This window comes from Aspergillus eucalypticola (genome assembly GCF_003184535.1).
Source record: "Aspergillus eucalypticola CBS 122712 chromosome Unknown BO83scaffold_41, whole genome shotgun sequence".
Taxonomy (NCBI): domain Eukaryota; kingdom Fungi; phylum Ascomycota; class Eurotiomycetes; order Eurotiales; family Aspergillaceae; genus Aspergillus; species Aspergillus eucalypticola.
In genome coordinates this window covers 135,931-155,803 of record NW_020290315.1, presented here as the reverse complement: position 1 = coordinate 155,803, position 19,873 = coordinate 135,931, and the positions used below count along the sequence as shown (strand labels likewise).

The following is a 19,873-nucleotide window of genomic DNA, read 5'->3' as shown; positions in this document are numbered from 1 at the left end:
CGGATCCATAGTTAATAGGGTTGGTGCTGAAGAACAAACCAGAGAGACGGAGAGCGCGCGGGCAAGGCCGATGGAGCAGACGAATTGCTGCAACCAAACAAACCCAGAGTCAGCGGAGTCAGCCTCAAGGTGGTTAATCTGGCCATGGAGCCATCCTGATTCAACCCGGCGGAGCTGCAAAGGCAACGGTGACATCGCTCCTTCGAAGCTTAGCCGAATGCGGGGAGACGATTCGGCTCATTTGCTGGTACGGTCGTCGTGAGGTAGCATCCAAGAACCCAAATCCCTCCTCTTTTTGACCCTCTTTTTCTCTCCCGCTCCGCTAAACCTGCGCTGGTGGCTTTCGCTACCGATGAGGGTTTTCTTGGGTCTTCCCCGCCCAGTGGAGTCGGACCGGACCCAGTAACCGAACCTAGTGACCCATTGGATAAGAAGAAGCACAGTGAAAAGAAGGAGGAAGGGAAAAAATAAAAAAAACAGATTAAGCACAAGGAGCGGGGGGATGTGAAAGGATAGCCAGGGAAATAGACAAGAAAGAGAGAGGTGGAAGTGAAAGAATCCTAGGGATTGGGAGAGAGAGAGAGAGAGAGTAAATAGTAAATAGGAGTGTTTACTCGAAGAAAGAGAAGCTTGAAAGGTCCGAGAATGGAAATGGAATGGGAAGGAATGAATGAATGCATGCATGCAGACAAACAGCAATACTTTTCCTTCCTGTTTGGGGTCTGCTATTCAAAGTGTCCCAAAAAGGCAAGTACCCTGAGTCACGTGGATATGTATCAATTCAGACGTTGTTTAGTATCTCTGCCGTATTGCCGTATTGTTTGTACGGTATGTATGGTTTCACTCTCTACTCTGTAAGATACGGGGGTTTGTTCGGGTCAGTATTGATTATGACGAGACAGACGAGATAGGGAGCTCAATACTATGCAACATGACCTCACCACATACATACTCCAGTAATTTTTGCCTATCAAATTGTGTAGTTCTCCCCAAATCAATTCGCTTCGTTCGGACTGCTTCCTCGTCTAAATAGACTAATTCATCAAGTCTATAGTCACTTGCTCCATCGGCTATCTCCCTCAAGAGCCCACTCCGGAGTAACTCCTTACTGCCAACCATGGACGGATCCCGGGGAAAAATGTCACCTCGTCGTCCGCCTCTATCTTACGCCTTTACTACTTCCTGTCCGATCCATAGTCATCTCTCTACACATCGACGTCACATTCCGGCCCCATCACGCTCCCCCAACCATGGGAATGGCAACGTCAATTACCCCAAGCCGTTTTTCCCGAGGCCAACCGCACAATCATCATAGCGATCGAGCTTGTTGTCCACGTTGCCTGCCCCTGCCTTTGCCCCATCCTTAAGTTCCTGGTTCAATGTCACCATGTACTTTGTAGTATTCCCTCCACCTCTTCTCATTCATTCATAATGTCCTACCAATTTCCCTCCTACCCCGCAACGATTTCCTCTTCCTCTCGTCCCGTCTCATCCCCTATTATCTCCTAGTAGTTCGGACAGCCCATCCATCCGTCCATCCGTCAGTCTATTCTCCCCTCCCCTCACATCATCGACTGACTCCCCCAAGTCTGGTTGTGAGCGCGGCGCGGCTCGAAGTATACCCAACATGCCTGGCAAAACATCCACCTCCCTGCCCCGCATCACCAAATTCACCAACTGCCGTATTGTCAAGGGACTTGACCTCGTCGAGCAAGACGTATGGATTGATTCAATCTCTGGGAAGATTCTCAAGGATCAGGAAGCCTTTTATGGATTACATCTCTCCCCCGATAAGGTCATTGACCTAGGCGGCCGCATCTTGGCTCCCGGCCTTATCGATGTACAGTTGAATGGTGCTCAGGGCTTCGACTTCTCCGTTCCCCAGGCCTCGAAAGAACTATACGATGAAGGTCTGCGGGCCGTTAACAAAGGTCTTGCCAGGACGGGAGTGACTTCATACCTCCCGACGGTAGTCAGTTCTACCCCCGAAGTCTATTGGCAGGTATGTCTCAATTACCCCCACACCTCCGGAATACCAGTAAACCGAAAATAAGCGGCAAAAGAGGCTCATTCTTGAACGCAGGTACTTCCATCGCTAGGGGCATCTGGAGAGAGCCATCGTGCCGAAGATGGCGCGGAGTCGCTAGGCGCTCATGTCGAAGGTCCATTCATCAGCCCTGGTCGTAATGGCGTGCATAAGACAGAAGTTCTTCGTGCAGCAACATGCTTCGAAGATGTCATCGCTTGCTATGGCAAAGACAACCTCACCGGCCCATTCAAATCAGTGCGCATGATCACAGCAGCTCCTGAGGTTGGAGACATGCTGCCGAACATTCCCTCCCTCACATCAGAGGACATCATTTACTCCATTGGCCACTCGGACGCAACGTACGAGCAAGCCCTCACCGCCACCCAGCAAGGCGCCACCATGATCACGCATCTTTTCAACGCAATGCGCCCCTTCTATCACCGGAACCCCGGTATCTTCGGCCTCCTAGGGCAGAATGAATGCCCGCGACCATTCTACGGCGTCATCGCCGACGGCATTCACCTGCATCCCACCTCAATCCGCATTGCCTACAACGCCCACCCCGAAGGCCTCATCCTCGTCACTGACGCCATGAAGCTATGCGGTCTCCCCGACGGTATCTACGACTGGACCAATGGCGAGCGCATCATCAAGAACGGCGCCCGGCTGACCCTCGAAGGCTCGGACAAAATCGCCGGCAGCTCAGCCACCCTCATTGAGTGCGTCAACAATTTCCGTCGCTGGTCAGGCGCCTCCACAGCCGAGGCGCTCAACGCAGCTTCCGCCACCCCCGCACGCCTTCTGGGTTTACGGGGCGTCAAGGGGTCCCTGGAGAGTGGCGCGGATGCGGACTTGCTTGTGCTGGATGATGAGGAGGACCCCTTCTCGGGCCCCACCTTGACTGTGAGACAAGTCTGGAAGCGCGGAGTCAAGATCTATGATACCGGCAAATAAGATGCAGTGCCTTTTGACTTGCGCGCACGCTGTCTGAACGAGTTATGCGCTGCAGAAATTGTTTGGTTGTTACTCATTCATGCGTTACGCTCGAATTTCGATCTCTCTAGCAGGCTTGGGAGTTTTGGTTTGGATTATGCTGCTCGTTCCTTCTTGGCTCGCGTCGGTTTAGAGACTTGCATGGAGTGGGCTCTCGTGGGCTCTGTTCATTACCTTTCTTTTTGTACTTGGCTCATTCAAACGACCGGGATAAAGTAGACCTCCCACATGGATGGTAAATAGAATGTCAATGATAGATACAGGCCACTTCGGTTCATTAATGAAGATCTATTTTGTTTCTACATTGGTGTACTAGGCATATTTGAAATAAACTCTATTTCTATTCATTTCAATATGTCTGGTGCTTCCTGCGCAACATGCCAGCGCTATATAATACAAGCAGATCGTGACTTGGGATAAATGACAACCCAGATCACACTGTACATAGGATAATGGTACTGCAACTGCAACCAAAACATCCAAAAAGACAAGCCAGGATTTCAGACAAAGGACAGATAACTGTATATCCATGAACCTTCCCCTGATCTGGCGATTCTTCTTCGCTTTAAAATCATCAATCATAAATCATGTAAGGCAAGCCGACTCCATCGCATATGCATGCATCTGTCGATCGAAGCTAACGCCCTCACTTGGAGACTACACATGCAAAGAAAAAATCTCAATCGCTTGGGTCATGCATGCGCCGTTCCATAATCAACTCCCTGCACGTTATTTTCATTTTCCTTTTGATTTTGCGGTTTGGATGAAATGGCCATGCGCTTACAGACGGGGCTGCTCGCGCTTCCATCCGGCCTCTTCGGCGATGAGCTCCGCAGCACGCTCACCAATGGCCAACACAGTCAACATGGGGTTGATAGTGGGCATCTCAGGGAAGACACCGGCATCAGCGATACGAACGTTCTTCAGGCCACGGACCTTCAGCTTTGGGTCGACGACGGCCATGGGGTCGCGAGTCAAGTTACCCATCTTGGTAGTACCAGCGGGGTGGTAGACGGTGTGGGCAACACGACGACCATACTCGGAGAGCTCCTCGTCGGTCTGCACGTTGGGGCCGGGGGCAACCTCACGCTTGATCCAATCCTTGAAGGGCGACTGCTTGGCAACCTCACGAGCCGCCTTGAGACCAGCCACGATGGTAGCGGCGTCATAGCCCTCGGGGTCAGTGAAGTAACGGAAGTCCAGGGCCGGCTTGACGCTGGGGTCGGCCGAGGTCAGGTAGATACGACCGCGGGAGCGAGGACGAGGGATGTTGGGGGTCATGCAGAAGGCATCGACCGGAGTGTCGTAACCCAGACGCTCGGTGTTCAAGCAGAAGGGGATCTGGTAGCAGTGCATCATGATGTCGGCAGCACGGCCGTCGAAGCCATTGGCGTTGGGAAGCTCACGACGCAGGAAGATACCAGCGTCAGAGTCCATGGTGGTCTGGTTGGGGGGAACGGGGCGGTTGAGCTCCCAGATGATGATACTCTCGGGGTGGTCGAGGAGGTTCTCACCCACACCGGGGATATCCTTCACGACGGGAATTCCCAGGCCAGACAGCTGCTCGCGAGGTCCCAGGCCAGACAGCATCATCAGGCGGGGGGTGTCAACGGCACCAGCGCACAGGATGGTCTCCTTCTTGGCGCGCAGGGTGTGCTTGGCGCCCGACTGCAGGGTCACATCAACACCGGTCACAGAGTCTCCGTCAACATTGACGCGGGAAACCCAGGCATTGGTGAGGATAGTCAGGTTAGGACGCTTCTCCTCGCCACGAAGGATGGGGTGAATATAAGCGACACTGGCGCTGCTGCGACGACCGTCATCGGGGTTGTAAGAGACGGAGAAGAAACCGACACCCTCGGTCAGTTCACCCTTGGAGCGAATTTCCTTGTTGAAGTCTTCGATAACGGGGATGTTCATGGCGGATGAGCAAGCCTGAACCCAGTCCTTGCACAGCTGGTTGCGGTGACGGTTGTGGACGGGCTGAACGGTATTGCGCAGGTTGTCCAGAACGCGAGTGAAGGTCTCGAAAGACCAGCCAGTGCAGCCGGCCTGCTCCCATCTCTTGCAGTCGTATTCGAAGGGACGGAAAGAGATCAGGGTGTTGTGGCTGGAGCAACCGCCCAGAACCTTCGCGCGGGAGTGACGGATGTGGCTGTTACCTGTAAAGTAGAATAGGGCATGAGAAGGATGATCTGCGATTGATGGTTGTTCGGATGCAAGGGGAGGGGTTTCACAACATACCCATGGGCTGTTCAACGGTGGGGTAGTCGTAGTCCAACTCGCCGCCAAGCAGGTTGAGCCACTCCTTCAGGTTGAGCACGCGATCATCCATGAAGTCGCTGGGGCCACCCTCGATGATGAGGATGCGCTTGTTGGGCAGGTATTCAGCCAGACGACTGGCGATGACACAGCCAGCTGTGCCACCTCCGACGATGACATAGTCGTAGCTGTTGACATCGCTAGCGGGGAATTCGTTTGTGGTGGCCATTTTGAAAGATGAAGATAAGGGGATGTGAATTACTTTGATGCAGGGGAGATCAGAAAAGGAGAGGAGATTATGGAAGAAGAGGGGAAGAAGGATAAGAGATAAGGATGAGGAGAAGAAGAGGGACGCGCGATGGAGAGAGGAAAAAGTAGAGAAAAAGAGGGAAAGAGAAGTTGGGAGAGATGAAATTGGGGGTTTTAAATTTTGCAGGACAAGCAAGAGATGCGGTGGTTTCTGAGGCTGAACCGTCAGGCCATCAAATCCATCCATTCATCCATTCACTTCCCTATCTTTCTGTATTCCTTATGCTGTTTGGCCTCGTCTTGTTCCTTTCTCACTCGTTTTTCTCACCATTCTTTCCCTTTTCTGCCGGGTGGGTCTTCTTCTAAACCCATTCCGGAGAGAAACAGGACCCACATCTCTTTACTCCACCGCATCTTTTTCTCAATCAATCTTGGCTTCTGAGTGGTGGACCAGAGATTTGGTGGGTCTATTAGTCAAAGCCAAGACTCACGGCAAAGGCGGAACAAAGTTCTTAACCAAAAGTTTTTATCTTTGGTCAGTTTCGGGATGCGTAAGCGCTTTGGCATGCCAAAACTGTTACGTGATCTACTCATCCCCCGGATTGTTACTCAATCTTCCCCAAGATTTAGCCAGGTGTTCATCAGATGACCCGGTCTCGTACTACGTCTTAGTATAGAGTAGTATACATCTGGATATGGGGGAATAAGAGTTGGACCGCAGAATCAGCGGAACAACAAGTCGCCACGGTGAAGTTCCGAAGTCTGCCCGTCGTGGATGGTAACCGGGCGGGCACTCCACACGAGATCCAAACACTAGGACACGCCACGATCCCGCCTACTAGTTGGGCGCTAACCAACGGTTATTTCCATCGGAGATGCAGGGCCGAGGCGAATCCCGGGATCGGATTGCCTGCTTTGGTGCGAAAGTTGGAACAAGTTGAGGGGAGGAAAGAAGCGATAGGGAGAGAGGGAGAGGGGAAGGGAGAGAAAAAGGCTGGGCCTGTATACAGATACCGCATTGAGCCATAGCTTACTGAGTACTCAACTTATATCACCTGCCAGTAAGTATCTAATAGATCTCCTACCTGGATTTTCATACAACAGAAACCCATCCCGGCGACCTACTGTGGAAGAGGTCCTCTTGTCAATCCAAGAAATCCGCCAGACTTCTGTAGTTTACACTAAGTAGTATGTATCTCCCCAAATCTACCACGTCAAATCAAGAAGATAAAGCCGAGGTGGGAAAATAATGATAAATAAAGGTAAAAAGGAAGAAGAAAAGAAAAAGGATCGCCGCCTGCCGGATTACATCATCGGACATTCCAGCAAATCATCGGGTTGGCGGTGTAGCCATGAAGTACTGTTTTCGGCTTAGGCGCTTCGCCGAGGTACCTGATCTGTACATTAATGCTTCTCTTACTTTCTAATACTTTTTGAAAACATCTCTTTTTTTCCCCTCCCCTCACTTTTATCATATCTATCTCTATCCCCTCTGGACCTTTTTGACTCCCCATTCTTTTCCATTCAGTGGTTCTACAGTCCACTTCATCGACTCTCTTTCCTCCTCCCCTCTCTATCATCTCTCGCTCACCCTTCCAACCATGTCCCTCCCGTTCCCTACGCGTCAACTCTACTATGATGGCAAGGTTCAGCCCGCCACTTCCGGCAAGACTTTCCAAGCCATCAACCCTTCCAACGCTACCCCACTGGCCGATATTCAAGTCGCCGCTCACGCCGATGTAGACTCGGCCATCGCCGCTGCCGACCGGGCATTCCCTTCCTGGTCTCAAACTCCTGCTATCGCTCGTGCCCGCATCCTCCAGAAAGCCGCTGCCCTTCTGCGTGAGCGCAATGATGAAATTGCTCGTGTTGAAACTCTCGATTCCGGAAAGGCTTACACGGAGACGAGTACCGTGGATGTGGTCACTGGTGCCGATGTCCTGGAGTACTATGCGAACCTGGTTGGTGGCGGTGGTCTGAATGGCGAGACCACCCAGTTGAGGGAAGATGCTTGGGTATACACAAAGAAGGCCCCGTTGGGTGTCTGCGCGGGTATCGGCGCATGGAATTACCCTATCCAAATGTAAGAACAACATCCTGTCCTTCTGAATCTTGATAGGACCCTTTTCCAATCAGGTTTTCGAGTGTTCAATGGGATTCTGACAAACCATATACAGTGCACTGTGGAAATCCGCTCCATGCTTGGCTGCTGGAAACACCATGGTCTACAAACCGAGTGAATTCACCCCGCTCCACGCTCAGACGTTGGCCCAGATCTACACGGAAGCTGGTCTTCCCGCAGGTGTGTTCAACGTTGTGTATGGTGCAGGCGACGTGGGCGCCTACCTGACTGCTCACCCCACGATTGCCAAGGTTTCTTTCACAGGCCAGGTGTCCACTGGAATGAAAGTCGCTGGTTCTGCTGCCGGCAACATGAAATACGTGACCATGGAGCTTGGAGGCAAGAGCCCCCTCATTGTTCTTCCTGACGCCGAATTGGATAATGCCGTGGATGGTGCGATGATGGCCAACTTTTATAGCACTGGCCAGGTCTGTACCAACGGCACTCGTGTTTTTGTTCCCTCGAGCATGAAGGCTGCTTTCGAAAAGCGCCTCCTGGAGAAGATGCAGTACATCCGCCCCGGACCTCTGTTTGATGAGGCCACCAACATGGGGCCCCTGAGCTCAGGCGTCCACATGGAGAAGGTGGCCTCCTACATCCGTCACGGAATCGAGACGGACAAGGCCACCCTTCTGTATGGTGGGTTGGGCAAGCCGCAAGTCCCCAAGGACTTGGAGAGCGGATACTGGGTCCGACCCACTGTCTTTACTGACTGCACGGATGACATGCGCATCGTCAAGGAGGAGATTTTTGGTCCTGTCATGTCTATTCTCTCCTACGAGACTGTCGAGGAGGCGGTGAAGCGGGCAAACACCACCGAGCTGGGCCTAGCTGCTGGTGTCTTCACCAAGGACCTTAACCTGGCCCACCGTGTCATCGATCAACTGCAGGCTGGTATCACCTGGATCAACAGCTGGGGCGAGAGTCCGGCCGAGATGGCTGTCGGAGGCTGGAAGAACAGCGGTGTGGGTGTTGAAAACGGTCGTCGCGGCATTGAGGCCTGGGTGAGGAACAAGAGCACCCTGGTGGACATGAACGGCTCCGTCGCCACCGTCTTTGCTAAACTGTAAATGAAGTATGTTTAACGACCCGTCTATATATATGTCTGGATGTCTATAGGAAAAGATGAATAAGAAGTACATATATCTATCGAACAGAGCTGGGAATGTTACTATGCGAATAGTCAGTGTGCTGGTTGTATTCGCATACTAGTAGTACCAGTATCACTTACTGACTAGTATCTTTTCGTAAACCCCCACTTTGTAACGGGACGATACCCCTAACGATCAGACAACATACCGATGTATATATAACATTTCATTCGTCTTTTTTGTACAGTCTCGGCAAATCTATGTTCGTTCAGCAATTGAAACGCCATGTAAATCCATCTAGTATCTTTCCGGGCACAAAAAAGAACTTCCCAATGCATGACCGCAAAGAGACAGCACGTCTAGCTATCAATTCCGCGAAATGGATGCCAACCGAAAGAATAAACAAAATGAGTCTCAAGCAAATGACTCTCGCGCAATCTACGATTCAATCTTATCCACCCCTGGCCACCATCTACCAACATTCCGAAACCGATCGAATACTGCCCTCGGAGTAGAATCTCTCACGACCTTTCCCCCCTTCAATGCGATGCAACCCGTGATCCCATGTGATCAAAGAACATGTCTCCCTTCAGAGTCGAATCCAGCCCTCCAATCGCCGAGTCAACCATACGTGAAGACATGCTGTCCGGTGTGAGTTCCTCATCCTCCACCGATGCGTTGAGTTCTGTGTTGATTCGGAGGTCCTTGGGTGCTTTCTGAGGAGGGATGTGCGACGGCTGGAGTTTTCCGACACCCACTGGGGCAGGAACGTATGTCCTGGGTCTGTAGACAAGAGGCGGACCCTGAGTACGTGCATCTGTCCCGGATTGTTCGATTGATTCAAAATAGCGGACAGTCTTAACCTTTAGCTCCAGGGTTGCATCTCGGTCGCAGACAATCAGCGCATATGGGTGTAGCTGCAGCGCTGAGAGTGTCCACATATGGTTGATGCCGCCTTCCAGGCCTTTCTCCACAGCAAGAGCCTTGTGAGCACCGGTAGCCACGATGACAACTTCGCGAGCATCCATGATAGTCTGAATACCCACGGTAAGTGACCTCCGCGGCACCAAGTCCAAGTCATTGCCAAAGAACCGCGAGTTAGCCAAGATTGTGTCATATGCCAAGGTCTTGACACGAGTACGACTGCTCAAAGAGGAGCCTGGTTCGTTGAAAGCGATATGCCCGTCTGGACCCACACCACCCAGGAAGAGCTCAATACCGCCATAGCGAGCAATTCGCGCCTCAAAGGACGAACACTCAGCCGCGAGATCGGGTGCGTTTCCGTCGAGGATATTAATGTTCTGGGGCGGAATATCCACGTGGGAGAAGAAGTGTTTGTACATAAAGCTGTGGTAGGACTCCGGATGGTCACGAGGCAGTCCAACATATTCGTCCTAATTTGGTTTAGCAAATTAAACCCTGCTCGAATAAAGGGCTCCGAAGTCTTACCATATTGAAAGTTACGACATTTCTGAACGAGATATCACCGTCCCTGTGCCGGCGCACCAGAGTCTTATAGATTATCTCAGGGCTACTACCAGTCGGGAGCCCCAGCACAAAGGGGCGGTCTTCACTGGGCTTGAATGACTTTATGCGACCTAGAACAACACTATTAGCAGGTGGATGGATATAGCAGAGAAATTAATTGTTCTGTAAAAGAATGAAGAATATGATGAAAACACGATGGTCTCTGGAAGACATACTGATGATGTAATCTGCAATGTATTCTGAAGCTTCAAGGCTAGTCTCCCTAATAATTACTCTCCTAAAGAAGGACATTAGTTTTAATCAATGTAGAAAAGCCGCTTATCGGGGACGGATGTCATACATGATGGAAGAAATCCGAAGGAGGATGGGAATACAACTACGTCACTGATAAGGATGGAGGGGCGATAGCAATGAGGGGTGTCACAAAAGCGAGGACAAAGAAATGGAATGTGAAATGGGTAATATATGTGTGATGAGAAAATATGAATGAGTATGAAGAAGGTCAAAGGTAAGAAGATGAGAAGAAGGAGAAGGAGGACTGAAGGGGAGAGGTGGTAGAGAAGTGGTTGGAGGGGAATGGATATTTTCTGAGAGATGCAAAGAGGAAAAGAAGAAGAAGAATGAGGCAGGGTACCGTTGGGAGGTTAATAATGATTGTTAGACCGGCAACTCCATCCCAACCATGGCTCTGTTACAGTACAAGTTCCCATTCTGTCCGGTAGGTCTGGATCGATCGACCATGTGGAGTGTGACAGAATGATACATGGACTTGCTGGACCTTCCCTCAGACCGTGTCATAGTCGGGTACTACTCCTACTAGTACTTCTAGTAGACTTTCAAAGTGAGATCTACATCGAGTCAACGCCGAGATTACCATTAAGGTAGGTGATGACGACGACCTCGCCGCTATGATACACCCAAAGAGTACGTTTTGAGTGAGGGAAAGGGTTTGTCTTTACTCATGATATTGCGTGGGCCGAAAATTGTTCACCCAGTGTATATTCCCAGGTATCAGGTTGGTAGGCAAGTAGCTGTCCAATGACGCAGCACTTTCCAGTACTGGTAATCACATCATTTTATCTTATTTTATCGATATGTCATTAGTAGTATTTACTTACTATGACTCCTATGAGGCTGCCAATCAGAGTACTGCATTAGCATCAAGGCAGCTGCAAAAGAACCTGAACGGGTTAGCCGAGAGACAGGGAGGTAAAAAAAAAAAAAGTGAAATGAGAAAGGCGATTGTCACCGAATGGTATCATCAGCAGCAGCAACGTGATGTTGCAGAAGGGGGTGGCATGGGGCGAATCGGCTTGAGTAGATGCTCAAAGAAGCTTGCCAAGGAGGACATCCCCGAGGCAGGTGACCGTGGTGTGGCATATCTACTAGTGACTACTAAGATACTACTAGTTAACTATCATGCTGATGATAACACTGATAAAGAGTTGAAGGGAGGGGGCGCCTAACCTGACGGGGCAGCGTCCCAGTGCTTCCGTTCCATTCTATTGGTTCAAAGACTGTTGGCGGGCGTTGCCGTTGCATTCGGCCATCGCGGCAAACCGGGGAAACAAGCCCTGTGTGTCACAGACCCATGCAACCCTCCAGGTTCCCTACGCTGTGACCAGTTGGTAAGGTATGGTACAAAAATACCCGTCCGAGAGACTACGTACGGTATGTATCAGACTGGAAATACTTTTCATCTGTCACTGTTTCGGTATTGTAATGAGAATGTATCTCTGGTACACCACGTGAGCGCTTCACACGAGATTATCCAACGGAACATTATTCTTCCAGCACATACCGAAGACCCGGTGCAGGGAGGAAGGATGCCATCCATGTTGATTCGACTATCATTCTATCTACAACTAGATGGACAATAATAGGATGGGCATCATCCATCTATGATCTATCTCCTCCCAAAGGATCTCTCCTAGGCTTTAGAGCTCGGTCTACAAGGCCATATACCCTGACTTCTAGAAACTTAACCTCCATTCCCTTGGAGTTGTTGGCCTCCTTCACACCCGTTGTCAGTTCAGTCAGACAGAAAGACAGACAGGTAGTTAAGTAAGTACTAGCCTGTTAGTCAGGACCTCCCATCCATCCTGGGAAATTGGACTGGACGGAGGCTGGCTCAACCGGCCACTCATCATCTGATTCCCTCTCCGATCCGCCCGGGCTTTATCTGATCCATGAAGCTTGCGAGCTAAAGCAAGAGGTAGCTTGGTATCAACTGCCGGCGCCGGCGCGCCTGTCCTGTCCGCCCACATTTCTTTGACGTTTGCAACCGACTACCTTATCGACTGGGACTCCCTCAATTCCGTCCGACTCAGGTGGTTGCGTTTCCGTTCCATACCTACAGTGCTTTTTTCCCCTTATCAGTCCTACTACTATCATACTACTGTCCATACTACTATTACTACTCTATTACTTTTGCTGCTGCTACTGCTGCTACCACCTACCCCATCCATCATTCCGAAACAAGATTGCCTTCTCTGCCATTGCACCCGCAACATTCCTTCCCACGCCGGGCTCTCATGGCCCCCAGAGAGGACATGTTGCCGCCTGGCTGGGAGGATCTAGACAGGTAGGAGTGTACTAGCCTTGGCATTCCCTTTTTCGATCTAATTTCTATTATTCGATCCCTTTCTGTCTCTTCTGTCATTGATCCATCTGATACACTCCCCAAATTACCATTACTTACTTAACCATCTGTTGCACGTTACTTTCTGTACTTGTCTGTTTCGTCGGCTCATTCCTGCCATGCATCCCATCCATAATCTAATCTTTCTTCTTATACCGCCTCCCTCTCAACTTTGATCCCTTCGGAACCCCCCAACCTTCCGTCTCATCGTTGCATTTCTTTTCCATTGATCATGGCTGACGGTTAGGCTGTCACATCGTCCCTCGGCAGGCAGATGGGCCAGCTATTTATGATGGGCTTCGACGGAACGTCTGTTAGCCCTCAGATCCGCTCATTGATCAAAGACTACCATCTGGGCTCGGTCCTACTCTCTGCCAAGAATCTAAAATGTATCTTCGCACCTCACCCTTTTCATCACTTATCTTTCCCCGATGGATAGTAGATGCCTTGCAGCCGTGTCTCTTACCTTTTTCTATAACTCAGATGCTGATCCACATCTAGCTGCCGAGGATGCAACGCGACTGGTCCTGGAACTCCAGACAATTGCCCGGGATGCTGGTCATCCGGTGCCACTACTCATCGCTCTCGATCAAGAGAACGGAGGCGTGAATAGTCTGTATGACGAGATATACATCCGACAGTATCCTAGCGCCATGGGGATCGCCGCTACAGGTTCGAAAACTTTGGCCCACGAAGTCGCAACGGCCACTGCACAGGAGCTTAAGGCTGTCGGGGTCAACTGGATCCTCGGCCCAGTTCTAGACGTACTCACAAACGTACGGACCCAGCCTCTAGGCGTCCGCACCACCGGTGACGATCCGCAAGAGGTGTCGCAATACGGTGTGGAGTTCATGAAGGGCTACCAGAAAGCAGGTTTGGTCACCTGTGGCAAGCATTTTCCGTCATATGGTAACTTGGAATTTCTCGGGTCTCAGACTGATGTCCCAATCATCACGGAGTCACTGGAACAGCTCAGCCTCACCGCGTTGGTGCCTTTCCGCAACGCTATTGTCCAGGGGCTGGACTCCATGATGGTTGGGGGCGTTTCAATGTCCTCCGCCGGAGTCAACGTTATGCATGCCTGTCTGAGTGAGCAAGTCGTCGACGATCTGCTACGGAAGGACTTAAAATTCGAAGGTGTTGTCGTTTCGGAGTGCCTGGAAATGGAGGCCCTCACTCACAACATTGGTGTTGGCGGAGGAACGGTGATGGCCAAGAATGCAGGCTGTGATATTATACTCCTCTGCAGGTCGTTCCAGGTGCAGCAAGAGGCTATCAATGGCCTAAAACTCGGCGTGGAGAACGGTATTATCGGGCGGGCACGCATAGAGCAATCTTTACGCAGGGTTCTCAACCTAAAAGCCAAATGCACCTCCTGGGAGCGGGCCCTCAATCCTCCCGGCATCCCTTCGCTTACGCAGATGCAACCGTCTCATACAAGCCTCTCCACCAGGGCATACAATAGCTCTATCTCAGTTGTGCGGGATAAAAAGAACCTCCTTCCCCTTTCCAACATCTTGGATTCAAACGAAGAGCTGCTTTTGCTCACGCCATTAGTGAAGCCGCTGCCTGCTTCAGCCGTATCCCGCTCCGTGAGTGAGCACTCAAATATGTCGCTCGATCCTATATCATGGGACCGGACGGCTTCCGTGCTAAGCGGCGAAAGCGTCTTCAAGGAGCTTGGACGGTCTCTTTCGCGGCAAAGGAGTGGCCGTGTCTTGCACACATCCTACACGGCTAACGGCGTGCGTCCGATCCATGAAAATCTCATTGACCGGGCCAATGCAGTGATCGTTGTCACTGCAGACGCTAACAGAAATTTATACCAGCATGGATTTACTAAACACGTCTCCATGATCTGTAGATCACAATTTACCCCATCTGGTGAAGCTCGCGAGAAGCCTCTCATTGTTGTCGCTGCCAGTTCTCCATACGATTTCGCCATGGATCCATCTATTGGGACCTATATTTGCACTTACGATTTCACTGAAACCGCGTTGGAGGCCCTGGTCAAAGTACTCTATGGGGAGTTGAACCCCGTTGGCTCATTGCCTGGTTCTATAAGCCGCAGTCAGAAGCTGCACCAAGCAAGACAACACTGGCTGGTAGAAACTTGGAATGAGGAGAGAGATGCACGCTCTCTAGATTCTCTTTTGGATGCGGTCAGAGGAGATTGTGCCCAGGGACAACGTTCCGAATTATTGGGAGTAACGTCGAGCAGCTTCCTGCTTCGGCGGGAGGAGATTGACGAAGCGCATTTCGTCGTTCGGAACAGCAGCACCCAAGCATTGTACGGCTTTTGTTCTACGTACTTCTTTCGCTCCACGGGGACTGGTGTTATTGGATCTTTGATCGTCCATCCTGCGCGACGAAAGTTGTCGATAGGAAATTCACTCCACAGCCGCGCCATTCGAACACTTCTCCAGCGAAAAGGCGTGAAAAGGTTCCAGCTCGGATCACGACTTCCAGGGATTTATCTTGGCATCCCATCGGCGAACCCAGTAGAGCGTAAAAGGCTGCGGCAATGGTTTGCAAACCTGGGCTGGAACACGGCGCTCTCGCGGCCCGTTTGCAGCGTGGTGCTCCGCAACCTGACCACTTGGACGCCACCCGACGGGCTGGTCTTTGGCCTTCAAACTGCAGACGTGACCTATGACCTCGTCCATGGCTGGGATTACGCGGATTCCATCCTTGATCATATCAAGACGAACTCCAGGCAAGGTGTGATAGACATCTACAGGGTAGCTCTAGGAGGGGCTCCACATTGTGGCGTCATTCGGGCTACACGGCCTGGCGATGGGGCTATCCTGGGAAGCGTAGTCATATATACCGGACGGGCGACCTTGGCGGAACATATGCCCGCGTTGAAGTCTACCCAAGTCCCGGCAGGGGGTATCTCATCTCCAGTCATTTCTCCTTCAGTTGGCGAGTACGCCACAGTCATGCAGGGGCTGGTCTTGCTAGGCATCAAGCAGATTCGCAAACAAGGCGCCGAGGCGGTGATCATGGACAGTGTGAGTTACTATACCGTTTGGTTGGTCTTCAACAAGATCCATCGTATTAACATGCTGATTCTAGGTTGATATCGATGGTAATTTTGACTGCCTGTCAGGACTGGGTTTTAGCACTCTGCACAGCTTCGAAGAGGTCAATTGCGATGCAGCGACATGGACCATGGTACCTGGACCTTGACCGCTTTTTCTCTTGTGAACCAACCGAATTCTCACTTAGTCTCGATACTCATTTGCTTGGTTGCCTGCTGCCATATGTATGATTTCTGAAGGCTTCTCGGCATCGTACATACGATATCCACCATATATTGCTTTTTTTTTTTTTTTTGACATGTGTTCTCTTGCCCTGTTTCGCGAGCTCTTCTGTTGGGAGAGTTCCACGCCTTTCCCCTCTATATCTGTTCTAAGATACCTTCTTAGCTGGTTCCATCGAGCCGATCAGCCGAATGTGACTCCAGGACTGACCACGTAGGTGTAAGCGATGACTGACATTGGAGGGCAATTTGTACTTTGGGGTGAACGCATTGGCCGCAGTCACAAGCAGGTACAGAGGAGACATACTTTGCGCGAAGGTGCCGATCGCCGCTTAGATGATTCACGCGATAGCGCCGGTGCGGAAATTAAATTCGGAGTGGAGCGCTGCTGGGCCGGAGGATGTTTGCGAAGCGTTGGCTGATGGATATTGAAAATGTTCAAACGCACCGTGTCCCGAATGCGGTTGCTACAGCCCCTCTTTCGAGATTTAGACTGTCAAGGGGGGAGGTTTATAATCCACGCTACGAGAATTATTAGTATCTGTAACTGTTAGTCTGTGAGATTGATTGAGCAAGTCAAAGCCGTCACTTATGAGGGAAAACGCCGCGGAACATCAGGATTTGCGGTATGAACTCCACCTCCGAGATCCTCACGATGGGTTTGGGGGATTGTCAAGACCAGTAGAAAGTGATAAACGAAAAGGGGCGGAGGGGCAACAGAAACGAAGGTACCGATGAATCCCCTGCTGCTGCTTTCGGACGTCGGGGACAAACTGGGTCCGGCCAACAGCAGGAGAGAATCCGTCCTCGTGGACTGGGTGGTTCTCAAGGTACTAGCTCAATCTTACTAAGTAGTAGCCTCCCCAATGCAGTCTTGCACACTACCAGTATATCTTCTTTCTTGGTCCACCACAGTAGAAGCCTCTATCTACTTTGTAGGTAGAGTTTATAGTTAGTTAAGTCTGTTCCGGTAAGTTGTCTTCTGTACGGAGTAGTACTTAGTTAGCTTTAAGCCCCACGCGTGGAGAAGGAAAGGTGAGAGGATCGAATCGGCTTGGACTAAACTGCAGTCCCACCCCGCGGGTTGGCGGTCCGTCCGGTTGCGGTGGCCAGTTCAATTCAGTTGGAATGTCCTTTTTCTTTTAAATCTTTATTCCTACTTTGTATTCTAGTACTCCGTATCCCCCATTACTATATTTACTGTAGATTCAATTATCCTCGATTCGTACATTCGATCCCGGGGTTTTCGTGTGGATTTTCCGGTTTCACCTACGACCTTTTCTTTCTTTTTTCCTCTCTTCCACCCAATGAAAAATCGACTAATTAAAATAATCAAATAAACTGCAATGATATATTCCCGGTCCTACGTAGACCTGAACCTAGCAGGCCGATTTTAGAAGATGCAGACAGAGGGTGATCCACCCACCCAACCAGGGAACTAAAAATGACGACATGGTGCCATTCTCGGGGTCAGATTGGGTAAATCAGCCTTGGATCCAGGATCTCACCCCTGAGAATGAGGACTACTAGTACTAGAAGTGCAGTGGTCAGGGACGGATGCTCTAAGCAGGATAGGTTCAAAGGAACCTGCTTTTGCCTCTTTTCCGAACACAACCATCCCCACCCCCCTCCATATCCGTAGTGTGTCGGCAAGAGACTGAACAGAACGAACATGTGACTGGGGCAGGCAGCCACACCCTCCCCGCCCCCCGTAGATTCACATCGCACTGGCTGCGATCCCGTCTTCGTGTCGTGCTAAAATCGGACAGATGATCAGCACGCGATGTGTGAGATTTTGCCCAAACCAAAAAGGCACAAAGTCTAGACTCTAAACCATGAGATGAGGTTATACTGTGTTTCTAGATACGGATTTTCCACTGGCAGGTGTAAGGCTGGTGCCAAGCACGCCCTGAGGGGGGTCCTCGACGAAAGAAAAGGCTGCAGGTGTTTTTGACTTTGGACTTGGTCCCACAAGGACTGGCTTGTGATCCTGGCAGCCTGTCACACATTTGCTCCTACTTACTATTGCTTCCCGTCGGTGATTTGCCTCTTCTATGTGGAGGGAAGGAAGAAGGTTGTACCGTAAGCAAGTAAATAAATACGTGTAGGAAGGAAGGTTCACGAAGCAGTAGGCATTTTCAACGGATTGATCGGTCCCCTTGCATACCAGATTTGTTTCTTTTTGGTAATTCAATCATTAACCCCCCCAATGTATATATCTTGAATAAATAAATAACAATATATAAATAACAATATGATTATTGTAAGTTTCAGTTTCAGTTTTGGGGTTTTTTTTTTTTTTTTTCTTCTCATTCTTCATTCTACAATCAGGGAAGACACTATGCAAGCTCTTCTGTAGTTCCAAGACCCCGCAGTTAAGCACCATAAGTCCTGCAACTTGCAGGTGTCCTAAGAGGCTTAATATTCTTCTGCTCTCATCAAATGTGTCTATTGTTTCGATGAAAGAGTCTACCCACCCACACATACACACATTGAGGCATTTTCGCCCCGGAGCCATAAGAAGGGGAAATCCAATTGCCTCGAACAACCCTACTAACTCTCAATGATGGCAATCACTTTTGGTGGGCCCACACCCCCAGGTCTACACCTCCGTACTAAGCAGATACTTGAGTGGACTAGCTGCATACCCAACTTCCCACGACTAGCTCTATTTGGTTAGCGCAGATTTAAACGCAGCTTATTAGAATCAGTTAGACTCGAAGTACTCTGCAGCTCGTGTCCCCAGTTCGAGAACGAGCAATTTGCGGTCCAACCTTCGGACGCGGCTAATCCGGCTTTGTCCCAGAGACTGAGACATCTCATTCGCTCATAGCCAATCATGCTTCCAAACTGCCTCCTGAGCAGGACCAACCCCCCCCCTTCCTTCAATGGTGGCCACAACCTCTCACTGCAGACTGCTCGGAAAGCTGGGCAAAGGATGATGATGTTCTTGTAGTCAACGATGAAGGCATGGGACCTACCTCTCAGCTGAAGGTCTGTTGAATTGTAGACAGGTATCCTGGACACAGTGCTGTGGGTGAGACCCTATCCCAGGTGTGCAGTAAATTAGTAACTATTTCCAGATGCGTTTTGTGTTGTTTGATGGGTAAACCACTTTGGATACAAGGGATCCCAGTACTTATTTGAGAGACTGCATGCGGAGAAACCAGTGGTGAGCAGCACTAATACAGACAATAGAGCTTTTTCAAGTAGTTACACAACCCTAGTACTCACTTAGTAGTATGCTAGTGATCACTCCAAATCCCTTGTTTTCTGACCATGTAACTTAGATTTGTGGGTTTGGGTGTCCCGTTAGCCCAAGGCCACATTTCCGAGTGTTGCGGGTGGGTTATTTACTGATTTCTAGATTCTCGCACGAGCGTTTTGGCTAATAACCCCCCTGTAAGAGCATTGTTGATAGATGCAGAGGAGAAACAAGTATATCAAACAAAGAAAAGTAAGAAGTAATAATAATGATAATAGAATATAATGAATTGATGCATTTGGGTTATATGCCCTCCAAGTAGCAATACGTGTGCTATAGTAAGCTTTCAGCTAGGAACTTTAGTGAATCCTGCTGCTGATGATTTTACGTGTGAGAAATTAGCAAATTAGTTCTAAGTATATGTTGATAAGGAACTTCACAAAATCGATATACATGCGACCGGAATTCAAAGTTGATTGATTGAAACACATAAATCGGCTAGAGTGGGCAAACTTACCCATCTCGGAC

The 19,873-nt window shown here is 50.2% G+C and overlaps 8 protein-coding genes across 8 annotated transcripts; 6 read left to right on the top strand and 2 right to left on the bottom strand.

The window, feature by feature from the left end:
• The first annotated feature begins 1,049 nt into the window (after positions 1-1,049).
• Positions 1,050-1,655, top strand: BO83DRAFT_383088 (uncharacterized protein). Its single transcript, XM_025532383.1, has 2 exons — positions 1,050-1,540; positions 1,589-1,655. The coding sequence occupies exon 1, from the start codon at positions 1,139-1,141 to the stop codon at positions 1,313-1,315; it is 177 nt and encodes a 58-aa protein (XP_025382653.1). The 5' UTR covers positions 1,050-1,138; the 3' UTR covers positions 1,316-1,540; positions 1,589-1,655.
• Positions 1,374-3,219, top strand: BO83DRAFT_182392 (N-acetylglucosamine-6-phosphate deacetylase). The gene is made up of 2 exons (XM_025526480.1): positions 1,374-2,002; positions 2,084-3,219. Exons 1-2 carry the CDS (start codon positions 1,628-1,630, stop codon positions 2,981-2,983), a joined length of 1,275 nt encoding a protein of 424 aa, XP_025382652.1. The 5' UTR covers positions 1,374-1,627; the 3' UTR covers positions 2,984-3,219.
• A 98-nt stretch (positions 3,220-3,317) lies between these two features.
• On the bottom strand, positions 3,318-5,807 carry BO83DRAFT_383086 (GMC family oxidoreductase). The gene is made up of 2 exons (XM_025532382.1): positions 5,267-5,807; positions 3,318-5,184 (listed from the first exon to the last, which is right to left on the bottom strand). Exons 1-2 carry the CDS (start codon positions 5,511-5,513, stop codon positions 3,803-3,805), a joined length of 1,629 nt encoding a protein of 542 aa, XP_025382651.1. The 5' UTR covers positions 5,514-5,807; the 3' UTR covers positions 3,318-3,802.
• Positions 5,197-6,562, top strand: BO83DRAFT_458130 (uncharacterized protein; the record flags this gene model as incomplete). The annotated part of the gene is made up of 5 exons (XM_025537124.1): positions 5,197-5,883; positions 5,913-6,041; positions 6,074-6,169; positions 6,242-6,271; positions 6,295-6,562. The coding sequence occupies exons 1-5, from the start codon at positions 5,693-5,695 to the stop codon at positions 6,560-6,562; spliced, it is 714 nt and encodes a 237-aa protein (XP_025382650.1). The 5' UTR covers positions 5,197-5,692.
• A 426-nt stretch (positions 6,563-6,988) lies between these two features.
• BO83DRAFT_383085 (betaine-aldehyde dehydrogenase) lies at positions 6,989-8,812 on the top strand. Its single transcript, XM_025532381.1, has 2 exons — positions 6,989-7,616; positions 7,711-8,812. The coding sequence occupies exons 1-2, from the start codon at positions 7,135-7,137 to the stop codon at positions 8,723-8,725; spliced, it is 1,497 nt and encodes a 498-aa protein (XP_025382649.1). The 5' UTR covers positions 6,989-7,134; the 3' UTR covers positions 8,726-8,812.
• A 461-nt stretch (positions 8,813-9,273) lies between these two features.
• On the bottom strand, positions 9,274-10,376 carry BO83DRAFT_182087 (putative glucosamine-6-phosphate deaminase). The gene is made up of 2 exons (XM_025526479.1): positions 10,196-10,376; positions 9,274-10,140 (listed from the first exon to the last, which is right to left on the bottom strand). Exons 1-2 carry the CDS (start codon positions 10,196-10,198, stop codon positions 9,286-9,288), a joined length of 858 nt encoding a protein of 285 aa, XP_025382648.1. The 5' UTR covers positions 10,199-10,376; the 3' UTR covers positions 9,274-9,285.
• A 952-nt stretch (positions 10,377-11,328) lies between these two features.
• Positions 11,329-11,700, top strand: BO83DRAFT_393759 (uncharacterized protein; the record flags this gene model as incomplete). The annotated part of the gene is made up of 1 exon (XM_025532990.1): positions 11,329-11,700. The coding sequence occupies one exon, from the start codon at positions 11,329-11,331 to the stop codon at positions 11,698-11,700; it is 372 nt and encodes a 123-aa protein (XP_025382647.1).
• A 1,467-nt stretch (positions 11,701-13,167) lies between these two features.
• BO83DRAFT_432169 (putative beta-N-acetylglucosaminidase) lies at positions 13,168-16,067 on the top strand (the record flags this gene model as incomplete). Its single annotated transcript, XM_025535609.1, has 3 exons — positions 13,168-13,264; positions 13,377-15,889; positions 15,954-16,067. 3 exons carry the CDS (start codon positions 13,168-13,170, stop codon positions 16,065-16,067), a joined length of 2,724 nt encoding a protein of 907 aa, XP_025382646.1.
• Between the last annotated feature and the right edge of the window lie 3,806 nt (positions 16,068-19,873).

Coding starts and splice junctions, on each gene's coding strand:
- BO83DRAFT_383088 (XM_025532383.1), top strand. CDS start 1,139: ATGTCACCTCGTCGTCCGCCTCTATCTTACGCCTTTACTACTTCCTGT.
- BO83DRAFT_182392 (XM_025526480.1), top strand. CDS start 1,628: ATGCCTGGCAAAACATCCACCTCCCTGCCCCGCATCACCAAATTCACC. Junction 2,003..2,083: donor CCCCCGAAGTCTATTGGCAG/GTATGTCTCAAT, acceptor TCTTGAACGCAG/GTACTTCCATCGCTAGGGGC.
- BO83DRAFT_383086 (XM_025532382.1), bottom strand. CDS start 5,513: ATGGCCACCACAAACGAATTCCCCGCTAGCGATGTCAACAGCTACGAC. Junction 5,185..5,266: donor CACCGTTGAACAGCCCATGG/GTATGTTGTGAA, acceptor TCTACTTTACAG/GTAACAGCCACATCCGTCAC.
- BO83DRAFT_383085 (XM_025532381.1), top strand. CDS start 7,135: ATGTCCCTCCCGTTCCCTACGCGTCAACTCTACTATGATGGCAAGGTT. Junction 7,617..7,710: donor TGGAATTACCCTATCCAAAT/GTAAGAACAACA, acceptor AACCATATACAG/TGCACTGTGGAAATCCGCTC.